This window comes from Clytia hemisphaerica, unplaced genomic scaffold, assembly GCF_902728285.1.
Source record: "Clytia hemisphaerica strain Z4C2 unplaced genomic scaffold, Clytia hemisphaerica genome assembly, whole genome shotgun sequence".
Lineage (NCBI taxonomy): Eukaryota > Metazoa > Cnidaria > Hydrozoa > Leptothecata > Clytiidae > Clytia > Clytia hemisphaerica.
Window position 1 is genome coordinate 133,232 of NW_027103841.1, and position 24,537 is coordinate 157,768.

The window sequence follows — 24,537 nt, forward strand, 5'->3', positions numbered from 1 at the left end:
TACTGCCGTTTTAATGAAATTAGACGATAGATTAAATTCGATATAATATTCTACTTGGATGATTTTCTTCTTTAAAATTAAAGTCAATATTAAATAAATTCATATTAATATATATGGTGAAGTTTAATATATATGTACTCATAATTCTTGTGCTATAATATCTATAGGGTTAGGGGGAGGCTATTTCTGACAAAATTTTACATTGTAAAGCATTATTCGAATTTAAGAAATGAGAATTAGGTTGCAGTTAAAAAAATTGTTTTCATATAAAAAAGGTTGAACCAACTAACAAAAGAAGTCGGACAATTACTTCTTCAATTACTTTCTCCGATTTTCCGTTCAAACGATCTGTATCTCCCCCTCATTGAAGATGTTTCTTTGGTTGTGTTGTCGAACAATGATATTTAATTCCTTTTCTTATAACCATAATATTCATATCTTTGTCTTCTGATGAGACGATTCATTCTGTGATAAGTTTTCTCCACACCTCTTTGACATTGCAGCGAAATGATGTTTCAGCTCTCTCCGCTGGGCTCGCAATACGTTTTTCGATGATTTTCTGTCGAGAGAAAATGATAGAATTATACTCTACTTCTTAAACAGGATTATCTAACAGATTAATTGCCGCTTTATCTTTATTTCAAATTGAAAATAATCAGTGGTAATCCAAAATGATTTGAAGATTACAAAAAAACATAATAGCAAGAAAGAAACTATGTTTTTTAGACAGGTTATTCCAAAAATAACTAACTAAAAAAGTGTACTTACATGATCATTGCAGGGCCTCTTTAGCATTATTGACGCAAATATTCATCGCAAAGTCTTTACTTCTTACATTTGTTACACTCTTTGGCTTACTATAAAGTCCGTGTGAAAAAATGTTACATAATTTCGTGACAAATCAAGTCTTTTCTTTCCCTCTTTAATTTCTGCCAATTAAAATCTCTTCATTAACATTTTTCTATGAGAGACTTAATTGGACTGCAATTGAATATATCGTAATTTTTCCACAATTATGAATGTGTTAACACAGGGTCCCAAAAGGAATGGTGTTGTTTAGCTCAAACAGTTAATTGTAATTTTTTTGATGAAACCGCCTAACAAATTTTTCAGCCTTTGAAATAGCGCCGAAAAAAGAGAAAGTATACGAATCGTTAAGAACATTTTAAGGCTTCGGGGACTCGAAAACACCCGATTTCTTAGGAAATAATGTGCGGGAAAATAATAACATGTTAAGAACATTTTTAGGCTGAAAAGTCAAGAACTCCCGAAAGCTTCAAAATTTTTGGATGTTCTTATAAAAAAAACGCGTATTTATGAAATATCAAAGTGATTTCTTTTCATATACTTTCCTGGTTCGTTATATATGTAAAACTCGTCAAACTCGCTGACCATGAAAATTATTTTCGGATGATAGGCGAAATATCTAATTCCCAACATTTTAATGCAATCTATAATGTAAAATACAGGCTTAGATGCAACCTACTAGCCGTAAGTGCAGCGTCGCGAGGACCAAAACAGTGAATCACTCAAACGAAACAAAAGTAGCTGCCGAAGGATTATACTATCTTCATTTTATGAAAGAATGCCTCAAATAAATTGTTCTTCTTTCCTTCTACAAAACGCCTTTGCACTTGATCCAAATCAAGGAACAAAAAATTGCCTTGCATTACATTTTTCAACTATAATGAAGTAAATCGAGATTAGCACTTCATTAAAAAACCTTCGTAGGCATAATGGCTAGCCATTGTTGCTGGACATTCGAAAAAAACTTTGGATAACTTTGAAAAGTTTTGCAAGTTTTATAAAAACACAAGATTTTGAAAATAATCTCAAAATGGAATGAAATGAAAGCTTTAAGTCATGTACAATGTCTTTGAAGAAGATTGATTTGAGCACGTCCAGTTTCCAATCGTTGGTTTTTAAAAACATCTTCAATTAGTCTAGTTATTGAAAATCTGGTGAAGGTGTACAAAAAGAGCTAATCATACCCCTGTGACAGTGTCACAGCCCCGGTGGAGCTTCTCCCACTGTGGGGATTAAAGTTTATACATGGCATTTTCCAAGCCGAGACAAAATTTTCAGCCAAATTTTGTAGTGGGTCCCACAAGGTCTGTGATACCGGCAGTACCGTGATGGGTTATAATCAATTATGGGGGACAAGCTAAGGAGACAATTCTTGAAGTTTGGATCTTTCAATGTAAAAAATATAGGATATTTCTTATATAATTCTATGGTGCGAAAAAGCAAAGCAGCACCTAATTTGGTCAACAAGGACGGCTCTTCTTTTTCCTTTCATTACTTTAACAGACATGGGGGTGTTTTATTGGACACTAAAAAATGATCTTGTCACTTTCTAAAGAAAACATTCTCATAATGCTCTCATAAAACTGAAAATATACTACTTTTGCCAAATCAGCTGCAAGAAAAGCTGCTCCTTACTTTTACCCTGACGTAGAGATTGTAATGTTTTTTAAATACGAAATTATTACCTTTCCTTTTATGATGATTGTATATTCGATAAGTTCGGCATGAAAATTTGATATTTTTATGAAAAAGCTTTTTTTTTTAATTTCAAGAAGAACACTTTGATATTTTCTTTGATAATCAATCTAGAAACATCAAAGTCTTACAGTTTAATGAAAAACGACAAAAGGAATTATCCACCTTTTCGGAGCCTTAGCTAAGAAGAATGAACTAACGGGTGTCACAGGCACAGTGAGAGTCCCCTACTCACTGGACACCCTGCTTCTGTACCCAATTTGTCTCCCATCCGCTGGTCACCCCAGTCGAAAAATAATTGCCAAAAAAGACTTTAAATCAGTCCCACTAGAAAAAAATAATAACCTCTGAGCTTGCCACGCTCGTACTTCTAAAAAGTTTCACTTTTGCTAAAGCTCTAGCCCTATTCGATGCCCTTTTGAATGAACATATTTTAGCTTGCTCGCAATTTGTGATTTCATGGTAAATTTTAGGACAACAAATTAGAGCAGAGATTGATTTTAGAGAAACCTGAAAGCATTAATTAAAACTTTATTAAAAACATTGTTTACGGAATATTACAGCTTGTCTGCACAGTCAGATCCCCTTTAGAAAACCCCAAAAAGATATCTTTAACGTTTGACAATAAAAGTATGTTTCAAAGTATGTTTCGGTGTTGCTTCACCGGCTGTTTATGTATTGTATGTATACTACTCTGGTCGGGCATTTATTTATTAAAAAATTCATTATTTCCACATCCCCACCTTCAGAAAAGGGGCTCTTTTTGGAAATCCAAAGCTGTCAAAAATAACTTCTTTACGAATCACAAAGACATAAAATCATAAAACCTTTCCATTTTTCTTTTTTCAGAATAGTGGCTCTTTTCGAAAGTCAAAAGCTTTCAAATTGATTCTTTACGATTTATCAGGAAAGAGAACCTTTCCATTTTCCTAATGTCAGAAAAATGACTTCTTTCGGAAATCCAAAAGTGGCGAAAATGACTTATTTTCCAATTAACAGGATAAAACACCTTTCCACTTTTTTTGTAGAAAAAATATATCCTTTCAATTATAGTAATTGTCCGAAAATAATTACTTTTCCATCGAATCGAAAAACAAACATTTCTCAATTTTTGATATCACGAAAACTAATTCTTTTTTGTTTCAAAATTTTGAAAAGATAATTTTTCGGAAAAAGGATTTGGAAATGTATAATTTTTTTATTTGATGTCCGAAAATCTTTTTTTTTCGGGCTTTCAAAAAATGGAAAGAAGATGGTTTTATGCAGTGATAGCGCACCCAACAGTCGGGTGCTAAAATTCCTAACTTTGTTACATGTCGGGTGATGTTAAAAGCGCCCAAGATAAAAAAAAGTCCAAAAAATGGCGATTTCGATGACGTCAGCACGATTAATGACAGTAAAAAGTTAAAACGTCGACCAGCTCATCATGTAGCCCTGATCATAGGCTTCAGAAAAGTATATGGTTTAGTAGTATGTTTAAGTAGCACCCGACAAAAGTGCACCCGATTGTCAGGTGTTTAAATTTCTAACTTCAAACACCCGACAACAGCACTCGATAAAATCATAACGTGCCTCATTCCACTTCTGCCTTTAATGGTAAATGATTTCTTTCAAAGTTGAAAAAACATTTTTTCAAAAGAGCATATAAAAGCGTCACAATGCACTCACTATATATATCAATTGTAAAAGGGGTTACGCACGATACGAAAATCTCGTGTTCGCAAGCGAAAGGTTTTTTACACTACATACCGTAGGATTGCTAAACTTCCTTATTCCCAGCGAAATGTTCCGATTGCTAGTGTACAACGGAAAAGGACCAAAACGCCACAAAAGTAGATTTAACACCGATTTTAGCCGGAGACGCCTAGAAGCAAAAAGATCCCGGAGACGGGGCAGGCATGTTTTCCCGGGAATGAGAAAGTTAGCCATTTTATGATACAATTTTAAAAAGTTGTACCCAGCCGTTTGGGTGAAATAATTCGAGGCATGATTTGGGCTATTTTCGCGATATTTGCATGGTGAACAAACCTTTTTTGGTAATTTTCATGATCGTCACGAGAGCAAGGAAAATTTCTATCAATGCATTTTAAACATGTACAAACTCTGGTGAACCAAAAGAAATTTGATTCTATTTTCAAAACAAACTGCGTTTTTGAAGTTTTTTTAACTAAAATATCTTAAAATTTCAACCTAAAATACTTTTTCTCTTTTCTCGTTTTCTTAAATCAGGGGGTAATGTATATCTACAAAAATTGATCTTGTTCATCAAAAATTGAGAATATATTTTACAATAAGAAAACCAAAGGAAAATTTATATTTTCAAAATAGATGAAATATTTTGCATATACTTTCATATATAAAAAATTGGAAAAAAGGTTTAATATATAAAATATTGGGAGAAAAGGTAAAATATATAAAATTTTGAAAAAAAGGTAAAAAATTATAGCATCCAAAGTTAATCCAAAAGTTATATTTTTTGAAATGCATGTCAAAAAGTAAAAAACTTTCAAAACAGGGAAACAATTTCATAATTTCAAACATACACTTTTTTTAATATAAGAACAATTTTATAAGAACAACAAGGCTCAAAATTGCTAAAAAATAAGAACAATGCTGAGCCTGAAACTACTCAATTTCAATCAATTTAGGGATCAAAGTAATAAAAATTGGGTATAATTCCTAAAATACCTGACTTAAATCCTTTTAATAAGAACATGATAGAAGCTCAAAGTGCAAAAAAAAAAAAGAACAGTCGAGGCTCAGAAAATTTTCACTGGTTCTTATATAAAAAAAGTGTAATGCAAAAGAATAAAAAAAAATCTCATATAATACAGTACTGGGAAACATTTTCATAATCTGAAAGAACGTCGAAAGGAAAAAATTCCCCTAGCAGAAGGCATTTTGTAATTTTCGAAAGCATGCTGCAAAAGCAAAAAATGTCATCATGCCAGGATATTGCTTGAAAAAATTTTCAATTGAGGCGAAAATAAAAAAATGTAGCCTTTCTGGAAACCAACCGGGTGAAAAATAATAATTTTCTGATCCGGCCGCAGACTATGGGTTCATCTATATAGTTCATTATAAAAAAAATCAAGTTGGAGCATTTAAGCTATAAAAGTAGTTTGGTTAGATATTCCCACTTGTAGATCAAGAATTGTTTGTTAGTTAGTATTTAGGGCTTACTTCATACTGTTTGTACATAAAAGTTAAGTTCTATTTCAATGATCTTATATATTACTTAAGTCATCAAAAAAATTAAATAAAAATTTTTTTTCTGGCCGGCCGCATCAAAGCTTTTTTCCTTCGCCCGCATTCCGGAAACACTACATTTTTTTTTATTTTTGCCTGACAGCAAAACTTTTCTACATTTTTTAAATGCACGTGGAAGAAAATGTCAAGTTAACCAGAGTTAACGACAAACATTTTCCACATTTTAAACGCACGGGGAAGAAAATGTCCAAGTTCACAGCAAAAATTTCCACGTTTTAAAAGCACGCGAAAGAAATATTCAAATTCACAACCAAAAGTTTTCCACGTTTTAATCGCACGTGGAGGAAAATGTCCAAATTCGCAACCAAAGGTTTTCAACGTTTAAAATGCACGCGGAAAAAAATGTCCAAATTCACAGCAAAAGTTTCCACGTTTTAAAAAACGCACGTGCAAGAAAATGTCCAAACTCACAACCAAAAGTTTTCCACGTTTTAAACGCATGTGGAAGAAAATGTCCAAATTCATAACCAAAAGTTTTCCACGTTTAAAACGCAGGTACAGAAGAAAATGTCCAAATTCACAGCAAAAATTTCCACGTTTCAAACGCAACGCACGTGCAAGAAAATGTCCAAATTCACAACAACCAAAAGTTTTCCACGTTGCATTTTTAAAACATCAATCATCAATCAGTAAATCTTGCTCTGGTTACATTAAAGCTAACCAGTTCATATCCAACCACAACCATTTCCTTGGGTGCCGCATCTACCATCTGACCATCATAAAAAAGTGAGTTCAAACTTTTTTGATGTCGCAAAATTTTTCAAATATAGCATGGTCAGATTTATCCACAATTATTCAGTCAACTGCCTTGTTAGAATTTGGGTAAATATACGGGCAAAATTGAAGTTAGTTTGTTGTGAAAGTTGATAAAATATCGACCGGATAAAATATCCTGTTTTCAAGAAGTAGATTGCATCAATCTCTCATGCCAAACCAAACGAAACATCAAATTCGGGAAGGAATAATAAGAAAACTTCATCATCAACCATTTCTTGTAACAATCACACAAAAATCATGATCCAATTCAACTCATTAAAGCATAAAAACCAAAGAAAAATAGCGAAAGAGCGGTAGCAACCAGTTGTTTATTTTTGTCGCCATCTTTGTTTTGACTGTTAAAAGGCAGTATGGTCCGATCAACAATACGCTTCCGAACCGAGCGACGTTTCCCGATCGAGAAGGATAGTTATATTTTCCTTCGACGTTTCTCGAAAAAATGACGTATTCATCGTCGTATGAAAAACATCCTACTGTTTTTCACGCCGGAGCTCGATTTAAAAAGAGATATAGAAAAAATCCATTACGTAATGCTTCCAACAGACAGTCGGGTACAGGCGATAATTCTCCAAATTGGGACTTAAGACAGTTGCACACGACGACGAAAGTCTGAATGGAAACGAGGCTGAGAAAGGGTAAAAATCGATTTTATCACTCCGCATATCAGCTTTTTTTCCCGCGCTTTTGCCAAAAGAATCGCACTCGCTCGCTGCGCTCGCTCGTGCGTAAATATGTTTTAAAGTCTTTAGAAATGGGTGTTTGAGACAAGAAACGAGGGTATTTTTAACTACTTCCTTTTTCCAGACTTTCCCACTTGATACAATCGATAACTTCCTACTGATACTGAAAATTCCTGTCATTTAACCCCCTATAGCTATACTGAATTTTTTATGGAAGAGCCCATTTTATAGCTAGCTAGAATGAAGAAATGTACCTCGGTTACAAACTCTTTGTCACCATCAATTGAAAGTGCTCTTCTCAAATTACAGCACTGATCTGCCATCAAACTCTTTAGAGGTGATATAACTAACACTACTTTCGAAGTTCTGAGAAGAACTGTCTCTCTAGTTCCATGTTGGTGCTGTTGACCATCATCATTATTCTGATAAAAAAAAGGAAGGGATAGAAAAATCAACGACTTCCCACTTCCAGTGGGTTGGCAAACAATCACATCCTTCTTCCCCAGTAAGTCTTGTACTGCTGATAGTTGAAAATCTTTAAATTTCTCCACTTTGAAAAGTCTTGCAATTTGATGTTCTCCCTTACCAAAATGCAGCATGCTCGAAGCATGTTTCTTTAATGCTTCAAGCATGCTTTTGCAGTACACTAAAAGCATACTTAGTGCATGATTCAAGCACATTGAAAAGCATGCTTGCAGTTGTGCATTTTTGGAACAATCCAACATGCTTTAAGCATACTTTTAAAACAGAAAGAAATTCTAGAAAAGCATACTTAAAGCATACTTTATCAAAGGGAATTAAAATATTTAAAAGCATACTGGAAGCATACTTGTGAACATTCTGTAAATTACCTCAAAAGCATACTTTAAGCATATTTTTAAATTATTTCAAAACCATGACAAAGTTATATGATAAATATTTCAGGGCCACAAATGTTTCCTGAGTGTCACTTTTTTGATACAACGAGAGGGATCCTTATATTTGGTCCTTTTCTACCACTTCATGATACTATTTGAAGACAAAGTAACAACAATGTAACCAAGACGATAAGATATTTCTTACTGACAATCCAGTTAGATGCGGGTTTGATATGTGTAGATTCAAAACCAGCCAATTTATCGAAACTTAAACATATCTTCTCCAGCTTCGCACATATTTGTTTTATTTATATTTATCTGTAGATGAAAATCATAAAGAGATTAAGATTATCAATATATACACCGAATGCTTAATATCAATCAGTTTGTCATTCTTCTAAATTCTTTTATAATCACTTTTACGTATCTAATATCAGTTTTCATACTAAAATTTTACAGAGGTGTAGGAGATATCAAGGCGACAAAAATTGATCTTTTCATATTCGATTATACGATTATACTTTGCTATTTACTTTAAAATAAAATGTTAAAAATTTAAGGCTCTATTATTTACAGTCTAGTTTTTTCTGTACAGCTCTATACCTTAATGGAACTTTTAAATAATATTAAAAAAAAAATGACAGCTTCAACAATCCAAGAGATTGTTTCAGTAATTTTAGTTCCGTTAAGGTAAAGAATGTTTACTTTGTGTTAAAAATATATATACTATAAGAAAATAAAAGCAAAAGAAAATTAAACTTATAAGAAATAATATAAAGGTCTGGAAAATTACACCTTCACTACCTTAATAAACGGGTGCAAGGTCAGTATAAAGAAAAATATGTGGCTAATATCTCAGCAGTAAAATTTAAGACAATAAATACTATAATGAAACTTTCTTTTTCTTTAACCACATCAAGTGTTAGTGATGGAAAGGTGAGTATTAGGAGTTCTTAAAAATCAACGGGATTCTCAGAAATCAAAGTATAATTAGAAAAACAAGGAAAAATGAAAAACATTAAGAGTAGATACAAATGTAACATAAAAACCACTTTGAAATAAAAACTTGATGAACAATAAAAACTAAATCTAAATGTTGAACAAAATCTTCGGTTGACAAGTTATTTAAATAGTTTAGTGATTATTATATTGTCCATTAGGAAATAACATTTTCTTTGCAGAGTCACCTTCCTCGTCATTACCTCTTGCTCGTAAAGAAGTAAATTTACTTCTTAGGGCAGCATTTAATGCAGCATCAGAAACTGCATACGAAGTGCCTTTAAATTTTTCACGACAATAATCTGAAATAAATAAAAATATATATTTTTGTGTGGATTAATTTTCACGGTTTTCGCAAATTTTGGTTATTTACACGAAATTTAGTCCGGATGCGAAATTATTTGGAATTTCACAATCGCGAAATCTAGATAACATATTACAATCAAAACATGTTATGAGTTGAACTCTTCATTTCAATTATAAACTCTAGTAACCTCCTAAAAGTAGTTTTTTGAAAGCTTTTGACTTTGTTCGATTAAAAAACACACATCTCTTATTTAGTCGTGAAATTAAATAAAAAAGGCCATTTTCGCGAAATTTAATCCACACAAAAATTATAAAGACCCTTGATTTTCTTGTCTCCCAAAAATTAGTACACGCAAAAATTTATCCAGTGAAGGTATATAACACAATGATAAAAACTATATGCATAACAATACATCTTACGCAATATGGCTTTTTTTAGGACCGGATCAACTGCCGCCTTGTTTGCCTTTGCTGAACCGTTCACAGTCATGTTAAATTGCTCCTCCTTTTCATAAAAGCAATCTATCAAAAACAGTTCTGATTTAGATGGAGTAGTTTTAGTCATCAGGAGTGAAAAATCGAACTGTGTAAGGTAGACATTTGGACATTCTGGATGAAGTTTTGTCATCTAAAAACAAGCAAAAATCTGGGAATAGATAAAAATGGTCACAATTATTAAAAAAGGGTGCAACACTATTAATAATGAATTGAATAGGCAGGTCTTTGAAAATTACATTAGCTCAAATTTTTTTTTAAATGGCTTTTATATTTTAGTATGGCATTTTTTATGTAATCATAACCATTAAAGGCAAAAGCAGTCAATTTTCTTCAATTAATAAAGCTTCCAAGAGACTCACCATGTACTTTTCTGCAACTTTAGGTGCCAACTTGCCTGATTTTGGAGCGCTATCATCTGAGGAAAAAAGTTCGCCAAATTAATGTTAATTTTCCAATTTTTCCCAACCCCAGAGACATAATTGACCCTGTTTATTAATCTTAAAATATATTTTCAGCTCGCTATAAATAGCCTGTTAGCATAGTTATGTTGGCATTTCTAGAAGTTCAACCAACTTTAAAAAATTCTGTGAAAATTAAATAAAGATGAATGCACTTACCCACATAACAGCCGCGGTCAATTATATTTTGTAACCTATTGTTTTCGGATTCCAGTGACTGAACTCTGTTGGTTTGGTCATTAATAATCTTTATCTTTTCGGTACATCCACTACACACTTTATTCACAGCATAGCGGTAAGGTTTTGGTTTAGTAGCACTTAGTGGCTTTCTGGGACTCTTTGGAACCAATTTTGGCGAGGGACGCGATCTTGCGGCTTTTGATTGGTTTCTTACCGGCGTTCTTGGTGATTTGAGTGATGTTTCAGCATTAGGAAAATGGGATCTTGGGGCCTTTCCTCCTTTGCTAGGATGTTTCTTTTTTCTGACCGGTGATTCAAAAGCATCAACATGATCATTGACTGTAGGGGAGTTGCGACATATCTCCCGGACATCAGCAATAAATGAGTCTTGTCCAGATTCCGAGTCGCTGAATTCATGATCATTTTGTTCAATGGTGGATTTGAAAGGTGACAATTCTGTTTCAAAATCTATAGATTTGTCACTCTGATTAAACTGTTCTAAAAAAACATTTTCTTTGTTTTTCATCACTTCTTCTTCCTCGCGTTTCTTCTCTTCTCTTTCATGCTTTTCTCTTTCCTTCTCCGCCTTTTCCTTTTCCTTCTCCACCTTTGCTTTTTCCTTCTCCACCTTTGCTTTTTCCTTCTCCACCTTTGCTTTTTCTCTTTCGACCTTTGCCTTTTCTTTCTCCATCTTCGCTTTTCCTTTATCGGTCTTTGCTTTTTCTTTTTCCAAATTGTTCTCATCTGTACACAACTTTTCATTCTCCTCTGTTATGTTCCTTGCTCCCTGCTCATGATCCTTATGTTTAGGCTTTTTAGCACTACTTGTCATTGCCAGGTTTATATCTTCGAAATCTTTAAAATCTTTCTTTTTCCTTTCACGTTTGCCATTGGCGACAGTTGTCGGTGTGGATGAGTGTTGTTGAGGGTACAGTTCATGATACCTCTGTTCTGCTTTGTTTTTAGAGCCTGAATAGATAATGAATATAATTTCTTTGTAGAAGAATATAGCCACATATATCTTGAGATCGGGTAACTTTGCATCTGAGTGCCTGACCTTGGTTGGTCATTAAAATACAAAATTAAATAAAACAATAAACCTTATTTTACAAAATAATGATCAAACATAAATATGTATGACATCAGTTTTATGATTAGGAGATTGTAAATCATAGGTTTGTTTTGATTTTAGCATTTGAGGGCTGTGCAAGTTTCTCTCCACTGATGCAAGTTGCCTGACATCACGGGATCTCCTAATCATAAAAGTGATTTCATGCATAATTATGTTTATAATAACATTATTAGATTTGAGATTACAGATCCAGCATTGATTGCTATACAAGTTTTCCTCCACTGATTCATAAGTTACCCGATCTCACGATACCTACTCCCCGAGCAGCATCGTGCTTGTGCAAAAGGATTACGATCAATAACTTAAAGGAATTATTTTGACGAGAACTTTATGGCCAAATCGGCAAGCGAACTCAAAATTCACCAAATTTATTTCCCGTCAAAATTAAAAAAGATCCTTGCTTCGCCAAAATAAATTTCTCGCCAAAACTAAAAATTTTGGTATTTCGTCTAAATTATTTTTTGAGTTCACAAAAAGCTTCAAATCTTTATAAAAGGCGGTCATCGAAAAAATGCTTTGTTCGCGTCGCAACGGGTGTTAAAAATGCATGCAGGCGGACGGGCGGTTAAAAACATTCCCAGTTTTTTTTTAATCACGCCAGTAACTCAGGGGCGGGTGGTAACGAGAGCAAAACTATTTTTCGATGGTCGTCAGAGCAATTGAGAAAAAAGCTATACTTTAAAAGAACAAATTGCTTTTCCCAGATTTTTTTTCCGCATCTCCGCACCGGAAAATCAGCGGAAAATTTGATGCGGGCGGGTGACGCGAATAGAACAATTTTTCGATGACCGCCTAAGGCAAAATTACACCAGACCCGATCAATCGAACTTGTCAAACCAATCGAACAATCGAACAATCGAACTAATCGAACTTCATCGAACGATTAAAGTTAGATTAAAAAATTCACTCGGCCGCGCGCAAAATTGCAACAGAGGGGCTACAGACTTTATTCTGGATAGACAAATATCCGGGTACAATAAACGTCAAGCTGTTAAGTCCGGATAACTGTCGAAATGGCAATCACGTGCCAGGACAAAGTTTTTGCAAACGAGGGAAGATATATGAGGATTTAATATCATCGAACTTAAATCAAACTTTTTAATGACCGAACTAATCGAACGGCTATTTGCTTCAAATATTGTGAGTTTAATCGTTCGATGCACGATGGAGTTCGATTAGTTCGATTGGTTCGACAAGTTCAATTGATTTATTGGGTCTGGATTATAGAACATCATCAAATACTGTGAAAATGAGACTAAAAAGACTATAAAGTGGAGCAGACAAAAATTAAAGATGTATACTTACCATGGATACTGGAAATTTTGCCAGTCCAACATTCTTGCCCTTGCTTTACATGGACCGTTTCTCCTAGTGCAACGCCGTTTGGTGCAATCACTTTGTTTGCTGACAATACATCGGATGTGTTTTCGTTGACCCAATCAACAATCAGAAAATCTGGCATTATTATTGACAAAATAAAACTCTGACAAAAGGCTTTTGTATAGAGCTTTGTATAAGCAGTCCCAGCTAGCAGTATCCCGCGTGCGATATTGTCCTGTTCATTTTGGAGTTTTGAAATAATGCGATCGATAAAATTACAGACCTTATTTACTATCTGAAAAAGTATACAAAACTATATAAACCTTAATGATTAAAAGATGAACATAAATTTTAATTAATATCAATTTAATATAAATATCAATTGGAACAAATAGCAAAATTTAAACTAACAAATCTACCATTTCTGAAAAGTAGCAGTCTGTAATTTAGTCATTGTTTGATTCCAGCTTATTTTTGTTCTGCAAAATATCGTTTCTTCGCTTTTCAAAATGGTACCAATGCTACAGAGAAGTGGAAATTAATGGTACGTTTTGTTCTCATTTGCTGGAGATATAATTGTAATTTAATTACTAAAAACAAAATGGAGAAGAACATTTTAGGAACTGAATCAGCAGGTAAAAAAGAAGGAAAACGTGGCTACTATAATCAGTACATGCATGGAGGTAAATCAGAGGCGAAGATTCCTAGAACAAGCAAGCAAAGATTGGCAAAGAAAATATTTGAAGTAGATCATCATCATCATAATCAACATCATATTGAAGAAGAAAATCAAGTAGATGACTATAATCCTACATCTTCAAATCAAGATACAACACAGCAAATAAATTTGATAAAAGGGAATAACCCATCATCCCCTTCGATTAACCCTGAAACCTTTGATCAATATGATGATAATGATATTGGATTGGAATGTGATGTTGTTGATGAACAATGTCAACGAGACAGCAGACTTGGTTTTGATAATGAGGAGGTTATCATTTCACTCTCTGACATAGACGATTTTACAGGTAATCAATGTAACAAACCTCTCTTAAATTTGCCATCAGAGATAAATGAGATCGCCGAGACTGATGATCCTGCATTGCTGAGTGACAATGATGATATTTGTAGTGAAGATGGTGGTGTAAGCGAGAATGAAACTAACCTTGATTCAGACAATGAACAGGACGAAGAAGATGAACTCTTCGAAACACATAATGCGAAAACTACTACGCTTAACAGTGAGTTTGGGGGTGATCAACCTGTATATGACGGAGCAAGACTTACTGTATCCGTCAGTATAATGCTTATCCTAACGTTTATCATGAGGTAATTTGCCCTAAATTCCTTGCTTATCAATTTCAAGTTATTATGGACTTGTTAACCGGTTTCTTTTTTAAAGCGGGCTACACAGCTTTTTGTGCAATGCAATTGGTTCTTTTCACATGACAACGGGCCTAAAACTTCCCAGAGTTGCCTGTCGTTAGGAAAATTTATTGTGACGTCACTTTTTACAAGGAAAATGAACAGTGCGTTGACATCATATTCTTTTAATTTGTATTTCTGACGTCAGGAATTATAAAATTTTTTTATCTATCGCTTGTTTTTTTCGCTTTATTTCGCTATTTTTTCTAGATGAAAGCGCTAAAAATTTAAAGGAAACGGTTAACAAATACAATAAACGACCGTTTTTTTCGGGCTGTACTGCTGAAAATAATGCAATACCATCAGCTAAAACGGCAGTTTAGGGACTTTATTGATCACGTTATTGTTTTTTTTACACAACTAATGTCAAATAGACCTTTTTTCAAAGAGGACGTCCTGTTGAATAATTATGTAGTCCAGCCATAAAAACAATGATAGAGCCATGCATAATTACTGTATCATGCATATTGTAATAAAAATTATGCATGGTTTTATCATTGTTTTTCTGCTGGACTAGATATAATTATTCAACAGGGTGGCCTCTTTGAAAAAAGGTCTATTGCTGTGAAGGATTTGGATTATATACATTATAAGATCAACTTTATCCTACCGGGAGTAATCCTGGTTGGATACTGGATGATATGATATTTTATAAAAGATATTGTTTTGCTTTTTGCTTAGACATCACCTCACTGGAGTAGCTGTTGAAGATTTGATTGCACTTATTGAAGCTCATATGATTATACCAAATTTAAGTAAAACCACCATGAAGTTAATTCGCAGATTTTTTGCAAAAATAAGAGAAAATGTTATTTTTCATTATTTTTGTGTCAATTGCCTTGCCTACATTGGACTACAAGACAAAGATTGTGAAGTTTGTAAGAAGAAATCTAATGGAAATCCATACTTTGTTGTTATCCCTTTGCTGGATAATTTGCAATCCTTATTCAAATGTAAGATTTTTTTAAAACTAATATAGCCAATTTTTAGTAAGTATTATTTCACAGAACTATTGTTGTGGTATACATACCTGAAAACACGAAAGTTAGTTTCCATGAAAATTAGTTTGTTAAAGTAGACATATTTGTTGAGAGAATTCTTCTTTGAATTTCTTCTATTTGAAGATGGAAAGCTATAATCATGATATAGAGTTGTTGTTTGTTATTTTAGGACATTAAAACATCAATTTAGAAATTTTTAAGATTCAAATTCTTGCTAACATTTTTAATTTTAGATAAAGAATTTTTGAAAGATTTGAGCTACCCAATTTCAAGAAAGAAGAAGAATCCTAAAAATATCGAAGACATCATTGATGGAGAGATTTACAAAAAGCATTTTGGTTTTGATGGCTTTTTACATGGTACACCCCAAGCTTCCAAGAAGAAAGAAATTCATATTTCGCTTCAATGTAACACCGATGGTGTATCTCTTTTCAAATCGTCCAAAATGGAAATATGGCCCATCTATTACACAATTAACGAACTTCACCCAACATTACGGTAATGATCAAATTTTAGGGGTAAAACTCCTAATATTCAATTGAAATGAAGGGCAAGTTTGTAACAAGACACACCTTCAAATTAAATCTATTCATTGAAAATGAAGGTTTTCTCAATGGCTAATGATCAAATTTTTGTGACATACTCTTTTTAAAGGTGCTTAGCCTTAAAGATAATTTTCTTTATGATATATAGACAAGGCAGATACTTTGTGCTGATACAGCAGATTTCGAGTCCCACAAGAACAAGGGAAGAAAATTTTTGTTTTTTTTGTTTCAAAAGGCTGAGTAAGCAAATGATAGAAGATACATACAAACATTATCTTAAAGGCTTTCAGAACCTATTGAATCGTAAAAACCTGTTTGTTAGCAGTTTTATTTTCAAGTTATTATGAGACAATAAAAGCCTACGTCTAAAATCTAAATAAGAAACTTTTAATTTACTCCTTAATAGGTTTTAAATTGTTTTTTGTATATGTTCTGTTTTTAGATATCGAAGAAAGTATCGATTATTTGCTGGGCTTTGGTTTTCAGACAAAAAACCAAACTTCAAAACTTTTCTTAAGCCATTTGTTGAAGAATTAAAGGAATTTAGTACATCAGGTAAGTTTGTCACTATTTTTCTTTGCTATTTTTAAATTTCAATAGGTCTACATGCTTTTTTTTATAAGCAAGTGTATGCCCCTTGGTCAGGCTCGTGTATGCTTAAGTTCTCAAAGCATCCAGGCTTATTATATGCTTATGAATCATGCTTATAATTCACCCCGAGTCAAATTTTATTGAAATCTTAGAAATTTTGTAAAAATTGTAAAAATTTGTTCTGATTTGGGAGCAGTGTAGCCGTGGAATGTCTTTTTTTACTTGACCTCAACCAAACCATTTTAAACTGATAAAAAATGACAACTTGAAAAATATTTCAGGCTGACACATATGCTTATGTTATGCATAGGAATTATACAAATCTGAGCCTTCATATGCTTATAAGCGTTATGCTTATAAAAAAAAACATGTATCCGCAAAGTTCAAAAATTTCATGGGGACTTAATTTCGCGGGCGGAACTATTGGGTGGCAATATTTTCACGATTTTGTGACTCTTACTTTGTCAAATCTTGCATGTTGGTTGTTGTAATACACATTATTTGCACCTCTTTGATGCAAGTAATCATTATTCAAAAAGTATTTATTTGACATATTTGGAGTTTTGTTTATAAATATTTCGCGGATGAGGCCCTCCCTTCTAAATTTTCATTGAGACTTAATTTTGCTTAAAATTATACGTGGAAATAATAACTTTTCATCAGGAATTTATGTTTTATTCACCCGGTCAAATATTCTGTTATATACATTTTTAGTACTAAACCCATTTTTAAAATCATGGGGCTTACAGAGAGTAATTTGTTCAACAAATTAAATATATCCACAGCACAGAGAAAAAAAAAGGCTGAAAAGCATTCATCACTTTGCTACAGTATTTGTTGAAAAGTGGTGTTGCAAAGCAGGTGTTGCACATGATGATGACACGCTTAGAGCTGCCTGTGGAAATTTAATGTTCTAATTATACCTCTCCCATCTCTTTTCACAGGAAAACCGATAATGACAGAAAAAGGTGAGAAACTGTTAAAAGTTTTTCTTTTTTCTGGTATCTTTGATGCACCTGCGAAAAGCATGTTCCAGAATGTTGTACAATTCAATGGGTTATACGGCTGCTCTTACTGCTTGGAACCTGGAGAAACCTGTAAAGCTGGTAAAGGTCACGTTCATGCTTTTCCTTTTAATTTTGACGAAAAATCAGGACATACTAAACTACGCTCTCATAACGATACCATTAGTCATGCAAAGAAAGCCCAGAAAAGTATTATTGAGACCGGAAACATAGTTCCAGAAAAAGGTATGAAAGGATTGTCTTGGTCAATGAGCCTTCCATGCTACAATGTTGTCAATGGTCTAGGTTTGGATTATCTCCATAATACGCTTCTGGGTGTGGTGAAAATGATAATGAAATTGTGGTTCAACAAGAAGTACAAAAATATGCCTTGGTTCATCGGTAACCATGTTAATGAAGTCGATAAATGCATTGTACAACTGAGACTTCCTAACCTAATCAGCAGAATACCAAGAAACATTGAAAAGGATTTCAAACATTTTAAAGGTTCAGAATTTCGGACATTTTTGTTATTCTATTCCGCTCCAATTTTATACAATTTTCTTCCAGATGAGTATTTCCAGCACTATATTCTTTTGGTAGAATCAATTTATTTGTTGCTGAAAGATTCTATCTCCCCTATTGATCTTGAAAATGCAGATAAGATGTTGCGTCATTTCTGCTGCAAAATTCCTAGATTGTATGGATACCGATATCAAACATACAATGTGCATAATCTCCTCCATATGGTTTTTTCTGTGAAACAACATGGACCTCTATGGGCCCAGTCAGCTTTTTGGTATGAAGATTACAACGGAGATTATAAACATCTCTACCATGGCACCCAGAACGTTAATATTCAAATTGTTACAAATTGTATAATACAACATAAAATTCCAGATATTGTACAATCACTAACCCCTGGTACTGTTGGTTTCGTTCTATACAATAAAATGACTGTTAAATGCCATCAAAGCACCCAAAAGCTGGGAGAAAAAATTTCACCTGGAATTTACTGTGTAGGAAATCAGGGTGTTGTAAATTGTTGTCAAACTGTTGAAGCTATTTTAAAACATTACTATTGTCATAAAAAAGATATATTTTCTTTCAAAAGGATCTGCTTCCATGGTCTTATTATTCAAAGTCAAAGTTACAAGCGCGTAATCAAAAGAAACACTTTCACAGTAAAGTATGATGGAAGATTTGGTGTACGCTTTGGCTTTATCGAAACTTTCCTGAAATTGACTGATGGTAAAAACATAATAAGGCATTTAGCTGTAATTCAAGTCCCTGAAGTCCAACAATACAAAATGAGTAAAGATTCAGTAGCAAAATTGAACCATATGATTCCAGTATCACCTGAGATTACGACTTATGATGTTTGTGATGTCACTGAGATAATTGACATATGTTGTTATATTCGCAGTAGAGATGGGTTGGGTTTTATTATGGAATTTCCAAATAGGATTGAGAAGGATTGAAGTTTTATTGTGATTGAGTTTATTAAATTTTTCTAAAGTCAGTTAAAGGTTCCATTACATGGAGCAATAATGTAATAAGACGATACTGAAAGTTATAGGTCTCTAAATGGCTTTTTGATAATTTCACGTTCGTCAAGACTCTGTCTAAAAATTATTTTTCTTTTCTTTTGCTCTTTAGTACAATGAGTATTAATTTTAAACAGTGCTGTTACTATATTCCTAACATTTCTTATCATTTTTTGCGTTTAATTCAAACATTGGCACGATAAATGAAATTATATGAAAAGATTTTACAAATCAAATCAAAACTTATTTATTCGCCTGCATATCATTAAAAATTTACATATTTAAGTTTGTATAAATTAGGGGAGGGGATGCAGGCCAGGAGTCCATCCAATAGACGTTTCCGTCTAATCATATGGAATGGCTACCTGGACGCAGATTTTTTTTCTGTGGGGTTGATATAACTATTAGAGTAACAATATTTCAATATTCCAAATAACAAAGTAAAAAAAAAAAAAAAAAAAAAAAAAACTATCGACAAAAAAAATATAGTTATATAAGTAATCTTTTGTTTTAATAAATCAAATTAGAGTATTTTTATATCTATATGGACTTTCATTTTTCTGGTATGCAAGAGGTCAATTTTGAAGGAACTCGCTTATCTTTTTTTTGATCATATATCCAGATAATGGTTGTAGATCGATTTTAGTATGTAATATTAGCTGGTTCCAGTTTAAAAGAGATTGGTACTTAATCGATTTCAATCCATAGTTTAATGTTTGGCTTTTGGGCGCTCCAAAAGTTTCAGTTCGTTATTTCTAGTAAGATAATTATGAGACAGAGTTTTGAAGTTTAAAATGTTCGTAACAGCTTCAGGAGAAAGATTAGTGAGAGTTTGATGTACGAGTCGGATATTGAACTTTGTTACAGTATGTGGCAAAGTTGGAATATCCAGGTTAATGAAAAGAGGAGCAGATTCTGCATTAAAATCTGAAAAAGTCAAGATGCGCACGCATCTTTTTGAAGTTTGCCTATTCTAGAGTTTTGAGTGAGACTTTGCCCCCATACGATTATTGCGTATGACAAATGAGAGTGAAAAATAGCATAGTATAAAGTTTTAAGAATGGTCTGTGGAACAAAGTGACGCAGTTTGGATAGAATGCCATTTGACCTTCTAAGTTTTGCGGATAAATGATCAAAATGGAAATTCCACGCTAGACATTCATCGAGAAAAAGACCAAGATATTTGACACATTTCGAAAATTTCAAGACATGCCCATCAAGATTGAGATTCATTGTATATGGTACAGGTTTATTTTTACTTCTAAACAGGATAACCTCAGTTTTTGTAGTATTAAGAGATATTTTGTTGGCACGAAGCCAAGAGGAGAGTCTGATTAAGTCAGAATTCACTTTCGTCTCAAGTGAATTTAGATTCGAATCTGAAGAGAGAAGACAGGTGTCGTCAGCAAAGAGGTTTGTTTCGCTATTCAGAATGGCTTCAGGAATGTCATTTATATATATTAGAAAAAGTAGAGGCCCTAGGACAGAGCCCTGGGGGACTCCGTGTCTGATAGATCGTTTTGAGGAATCATGCCCAGAAATTGAAACATATTGTTTCCTTTCAGTCAGGTAAGATCGAAACCAGAGGTTCGCAACGCCACGTATACCATAGTGATGAAGTTTTGATAGAAGAATTTCATGATCTACTGTATCGAAAGCTTTTTGAAGATCAATGAATACCCCGCAAGAATACAACCCTTTGTCAATATTTGACCGAATTTTTTCTGTTAGATTTATTAATGCGTGAGAAGTAGAGTGTTTATTACGGAATCCAAATTGGTTTTTGAAAATGCTGTTGTTAATGTTAAGAAAATTTACAACTCTGAATTTAATTAATTTTTCAAAGATTTTATCAATATTAGAGAGGAGCGAAATTGGTCTAAAGTTGTTAGGATCGTATGGGGAACCTTTATTTTTATACACGGGTATTACTTTTGCTACTTTAAGAGTTGTTATGAACTTGCCTGTCTGTATTGACAAATTGAAAATTTTAGCAAGGAGTTGAGCTACCTCACCAAGAACCGATTTTAAGATTTTTGGTGGAATGCTGAATGGTCCATTTGCCTTAGGTTTAAGAGCATTAATAATTTTTACGATTTCCTCAGCTTGTATCTCCTCGAAAAACAGAGAATTTATTGGTGAATTTACAAGAGTTTGATGAAAGTTCGCTTCCTCATTATTAACATTTATAGTTTGACGTATTTTATCGGCTATTGAAGTAAAATATTTATTCAATTCCTCGCTTGTTACTTTAGGATCAGATGTTACTTGTCCGTCAATATTTAGAGATATTGTTGTGCTACTACGGCATTTTTTACTTTCGATCAATTCGTATACGCTTTTCCAGATATTTTTACTGTTCTTTATATTTGTTTGAAAGTACTTTTTATAATGGTTATTCTTACTTCTTCTACAGAGCTTAACAATTTGATTTCTGTAGAATTTATATCTGATGTGGAGTTGGTGTTTAATAGTATTGTCCTTCTCTCGCGTGTAAGCCTTTAAGAGTTGATCTCGTTTAGCAATAGAGGTTTTAATGCCTTTAGTTATCCAAGATTTAGCTCCCTTTTTAATTTGCTTATTGGTGAGTTTTTGCAGAGGTGCGTGTATATCTATTAGGGTATTCATTCGATCAAAAAAGCTCTTAAAAAGAAGATCTAGATTATCCGAGTCAGAATGCAAGATGTCATTCCAATCTACTCTGTAAAAGGATTCTTTGAATTTATTGTTATCAAAATTTTTCCATCTCCTGTAATATTTTGTTTCCTTGCAGGAGTTAAAATGAAAATTCTCAAATATCAGAAATTGAGGCAAGTGGTCAGAAATACCTGAAAGAAGATTTCCTGTTAAAGGTTTGTATTTAGAAGGAGTGAAGAAAATGTTATCAATGAGTGTCCTAGACCTATCAGTGATTCTGGTAGGTAGAGTAAGTAAGTAAGTAAGTAGTAAGTAAGTAAATCATTTATTTGTCAACGAAAGCGAGACTAGCGACCACACTCATAGACATAATGCTAAACTAAGGAGGTGGCCGCACGATATAATTACAACAACAAGTGAAAAAAATACTAAGTTTATAAAACGATCATACTAGGGTAATAAAGTGAAATAATTTTCGTTTTTTTAATTTCGTTTTTAATAAAAACAGAAAAAAAAAACAGATTTAAAAAAGAAGAGAATCAAAAGAATAAAAAGAAAAAGAAAAGAAAAGAAAAGAAAGGAAAATGTTAAAATTTAAAATCAAACTCGAAAAAAAAAAAAAAAAAAAAAAAAAAAAAACACAAATCAAGTGTACGACGAGAGGAAATATAATTTGCTCAAATCTTTAAGACGATCCAATGCTAGTGTAGACAAATCATCGAGAGAAACGAAATTTTGAAGTTCATTCCAAACCAAGATGGATTGGTATAGAATTGAATAGTTACCATAAGTCACTGTTTTTACTTCGGGTATTTTTAGAAGTCCAGACTTACAACGAATTACTTCATGATGGTCAGTATCATTAAGACGTTTGTATTCAAGAGTTTGTAAAAGAGGAAGAGGTAATTTTCGATTCAAAAGTTTGAAAAGAAAGAGGATATTAAGGTATTTGACAAAGTCAAAAAATTGAAGAAGTTTAAATTCTAAAAACAGAGGAAAAGTATGTGCACGAAAGTCAGAGAAAGACATGATTCTGAGAGCTTGTTTTTGAAGAATAAGAACTCGACGGGCGTGGATTGTTTGGCGTTGCCCCCAAATCTGGGCTGCATAAGAGGCGTGACATTGGAAAAGGGAAAAATATAATGATGCTAGTGTTTTCTTGTCGACATAATGCCGAAGTTTACTTAGAGCTCCATTAGCTCGCTTCAATTTATTGCAGACAAAATCAATGTGGTGTTTCCAGTTCAGATGTTCATCGATGTATACACCAAGATACTTTACAACCTTGCTGGGTCTAAGCCGATGTCCGTTGATTTTGATTTTCAAGTCATAATCGATCTTCTTTCGGACAGGACGAAACAACAAAAGCTCAGTTTTACTAGTGTTGAGAGAGATTTTATTTGCTTTAAGCCAATTCATAAGAAGCTTTAGATCGATATTGGCTTGCTTAGCGATCGGTTTCAAGGATTCGTTCTCAAAAAAAAGCATAGTGTCATCAGCAAACAAATTGACCAAAGCATATCGAAGTGCAATATGGAGATCATTCACATAAAAGAGAAAAAGAAGTGGGCCTAAAACAGAGCCTTGAGGGACACCATGTTTCATATTTTTAGAAGTAGAAATTTTACCAGAGACTGAAACAAACTGTGATCTATCAGTAAGAAATGATCGAAACCAATCAAGAGCTTTTCCACGAACCCCGTAAAAATCTAGCTTTGATAGTAGGATAGAATGGTCGACGGTATCGAATGCCTTTTGTAAATCGATGAAAATAGAGCATCCATACTTACCTTCATCCAAAGCATTTGATATTTTGTTGATAGCATAGAGAAGGGCTGTTTCAGTCGAGTGGTTTGATCGAAATCCAAACTGTAATGGGTAGATCGAGTTTGATTGGTCGAGAAAGTTCATCAGTCGTGAATGCATGAGTTTTTGGAAGATTTTGTCAATGTTAGAAAGAAGAGAAATTGGCCTATAGTTCTCAGCATCGAATGGAGAACCTTTGTTTTTGAAGACAGGGATGACTTTCGCTTCTTTCAGCTGACTTGGAAAGATACCAGTAAAGAAAGAAAGATTAATAATATCAGTGAAGATAGAAGAAAGCGTGTCCAAGTTGGAAGAAATAATTCGATACGGGATGCTGTTTGGACCAGTTGCCTTATTTTCACTGAGAGACATGAGAGTTTTGATGACTTCTGGTTTTGAAGCTGGAGCAATGAAGAAGTCATTAGCATTTCGATTTTCGTTCTTTAGCCACTCTGAGAAATGATGACGCGTAAAAGGAATTTTTGAACGAACTTCACCTGCAATGGTTGAAAAGAAATCGTTGAAAGCTTTAGATACTTCTTCAGGGTTGGAAGATAAAGAATCATTGATGTTAAGAGAAATAGAGTTTGAAGAAGAAGGAGAAGATATAATCTCTCTGACGCCTTGCCAAAGTTTTCGAAGATTGTCTGAGTTTTGAAAAAGTAGCGAGAATAATGGAGTTTTTTACTAGCACGGATAAGAGATACAATGCGATTTCGGTAAAATTTGTATCTTTCACGAAGAAATTTCTTAAGATCGGGTGAAGAATCAGGAACTTTCAAATAGTCGTCTTTGAGGCTATCTCTGATGTTCATCGAGACAAGAATGCCTTTGGTGATCCAGGGTTTGAGAAGGAGGTTAGCTTGACGTCTGGTCAACTGTTTCAGAGGAACATGCTTATCATACAAAGAAGAAAAACGAGTCAAAAAAGAATCAAAAGATAAGTCAACATCCCCCCTTTCAGTTTTAAGAAGATCTTTCCAATCAACGCTGTCGAATTCA

At 33.4% G+C, this 24,537-nt stretch overlaps 2 protein-coding genes across 2 annotated transcripts; one reads left to right on the plus strand and one right to left on the minus strand.

Annotated features, from left to right (window-relative positions):
- Positions 1-9,220: 9,220 nt before the first annotated feature.
- On the minus strand, positions 9,221-13,121 carry LOC136807500 (uncharacterized). The gene is made up of 5 exons (XM_067064083.1): positions 12,965-13,121; positions 10,507-11,496; positions 10,249-10,304; positions 9,812-10,019; positions 9,221-9,387 (listed from the first exon to the last, which is right to left on the minus strand). The coding sequence occupies exons 1-5, from the start codon at positions 13,119-13,121 to the stop codon at positions 9,221-9,223; spliced, it is 1,578 nt and encodes a 525-aa protein (XP_066920184.1).
- Positions 13,122-13,580: 459 nt separating this feature from the next.
- LOC136807501 (uncharacterized) lies at positions 13,581-19,285 on the plus strand. The gene is made up of 5 exons (XM_067064084.1): positions 13,581-14,308; positions 15,086-15,357; positions 15,639-15,903; positions 16,393-16,505; positions 17,486-19,285. Exons 1-5 carry the CDS (start codon positions 13,581-13,583, stop codon positions 19,024-19,026), a joined length of 2,919 nt encoding a protein of 972 aa, XP_066920185.1. The 3' UTR covers positions 19,027-19,285.
- The last annotated feature ends 5,252 nt before the right edge of the window (positions 19,286-24,537 follow it).

Bases quoted from the DNA above. Each gene is read 5' to 3' on its own strand.
- LOC136807501 (XM_067064084.1), top strand. From the start codon at position 13,581: ATGGAGAAGAACATTTTAGGAACTGAATCAGCAGGTAAAAAAGAAGGA. The intron at 14,309-15,085 runs GTAATTTGCCCT...CTTTTTGCTTAG, and splicing joins ATCCTAACGTTTATCATGAG to ACATCACCTCACTGGAGTAG. The intron at 15,904-16,392 runs GTAATGATCAAA...TTCTGTTTTTAG, and splicing joins GAACTTCACCCAACATTACG to ATATCGAAGAAAGTATCGAT.
- LOC136807500 (XM_067064083.1), bottom strand. From the start codon at position 13,121: ATGCCAGATTTTCTGATTGTTGATTGGGTCAACGAAAACACATCCGAT. The intron at 10,305-10,506 runs GTAAGTGCATTC...TTTTTTCCTCAG, and splicing joins TGACCGCGGCTGTTATGTGG to ATGATAGCGCTCCAAAATCA. The intron at 9,388-9,811 runs GTAAGATGTATT...TATTTATTTCAG, and splicing joins CCTAAAAAAAGCCATATTGC to ATTATTGTCGTGAAAAATTT.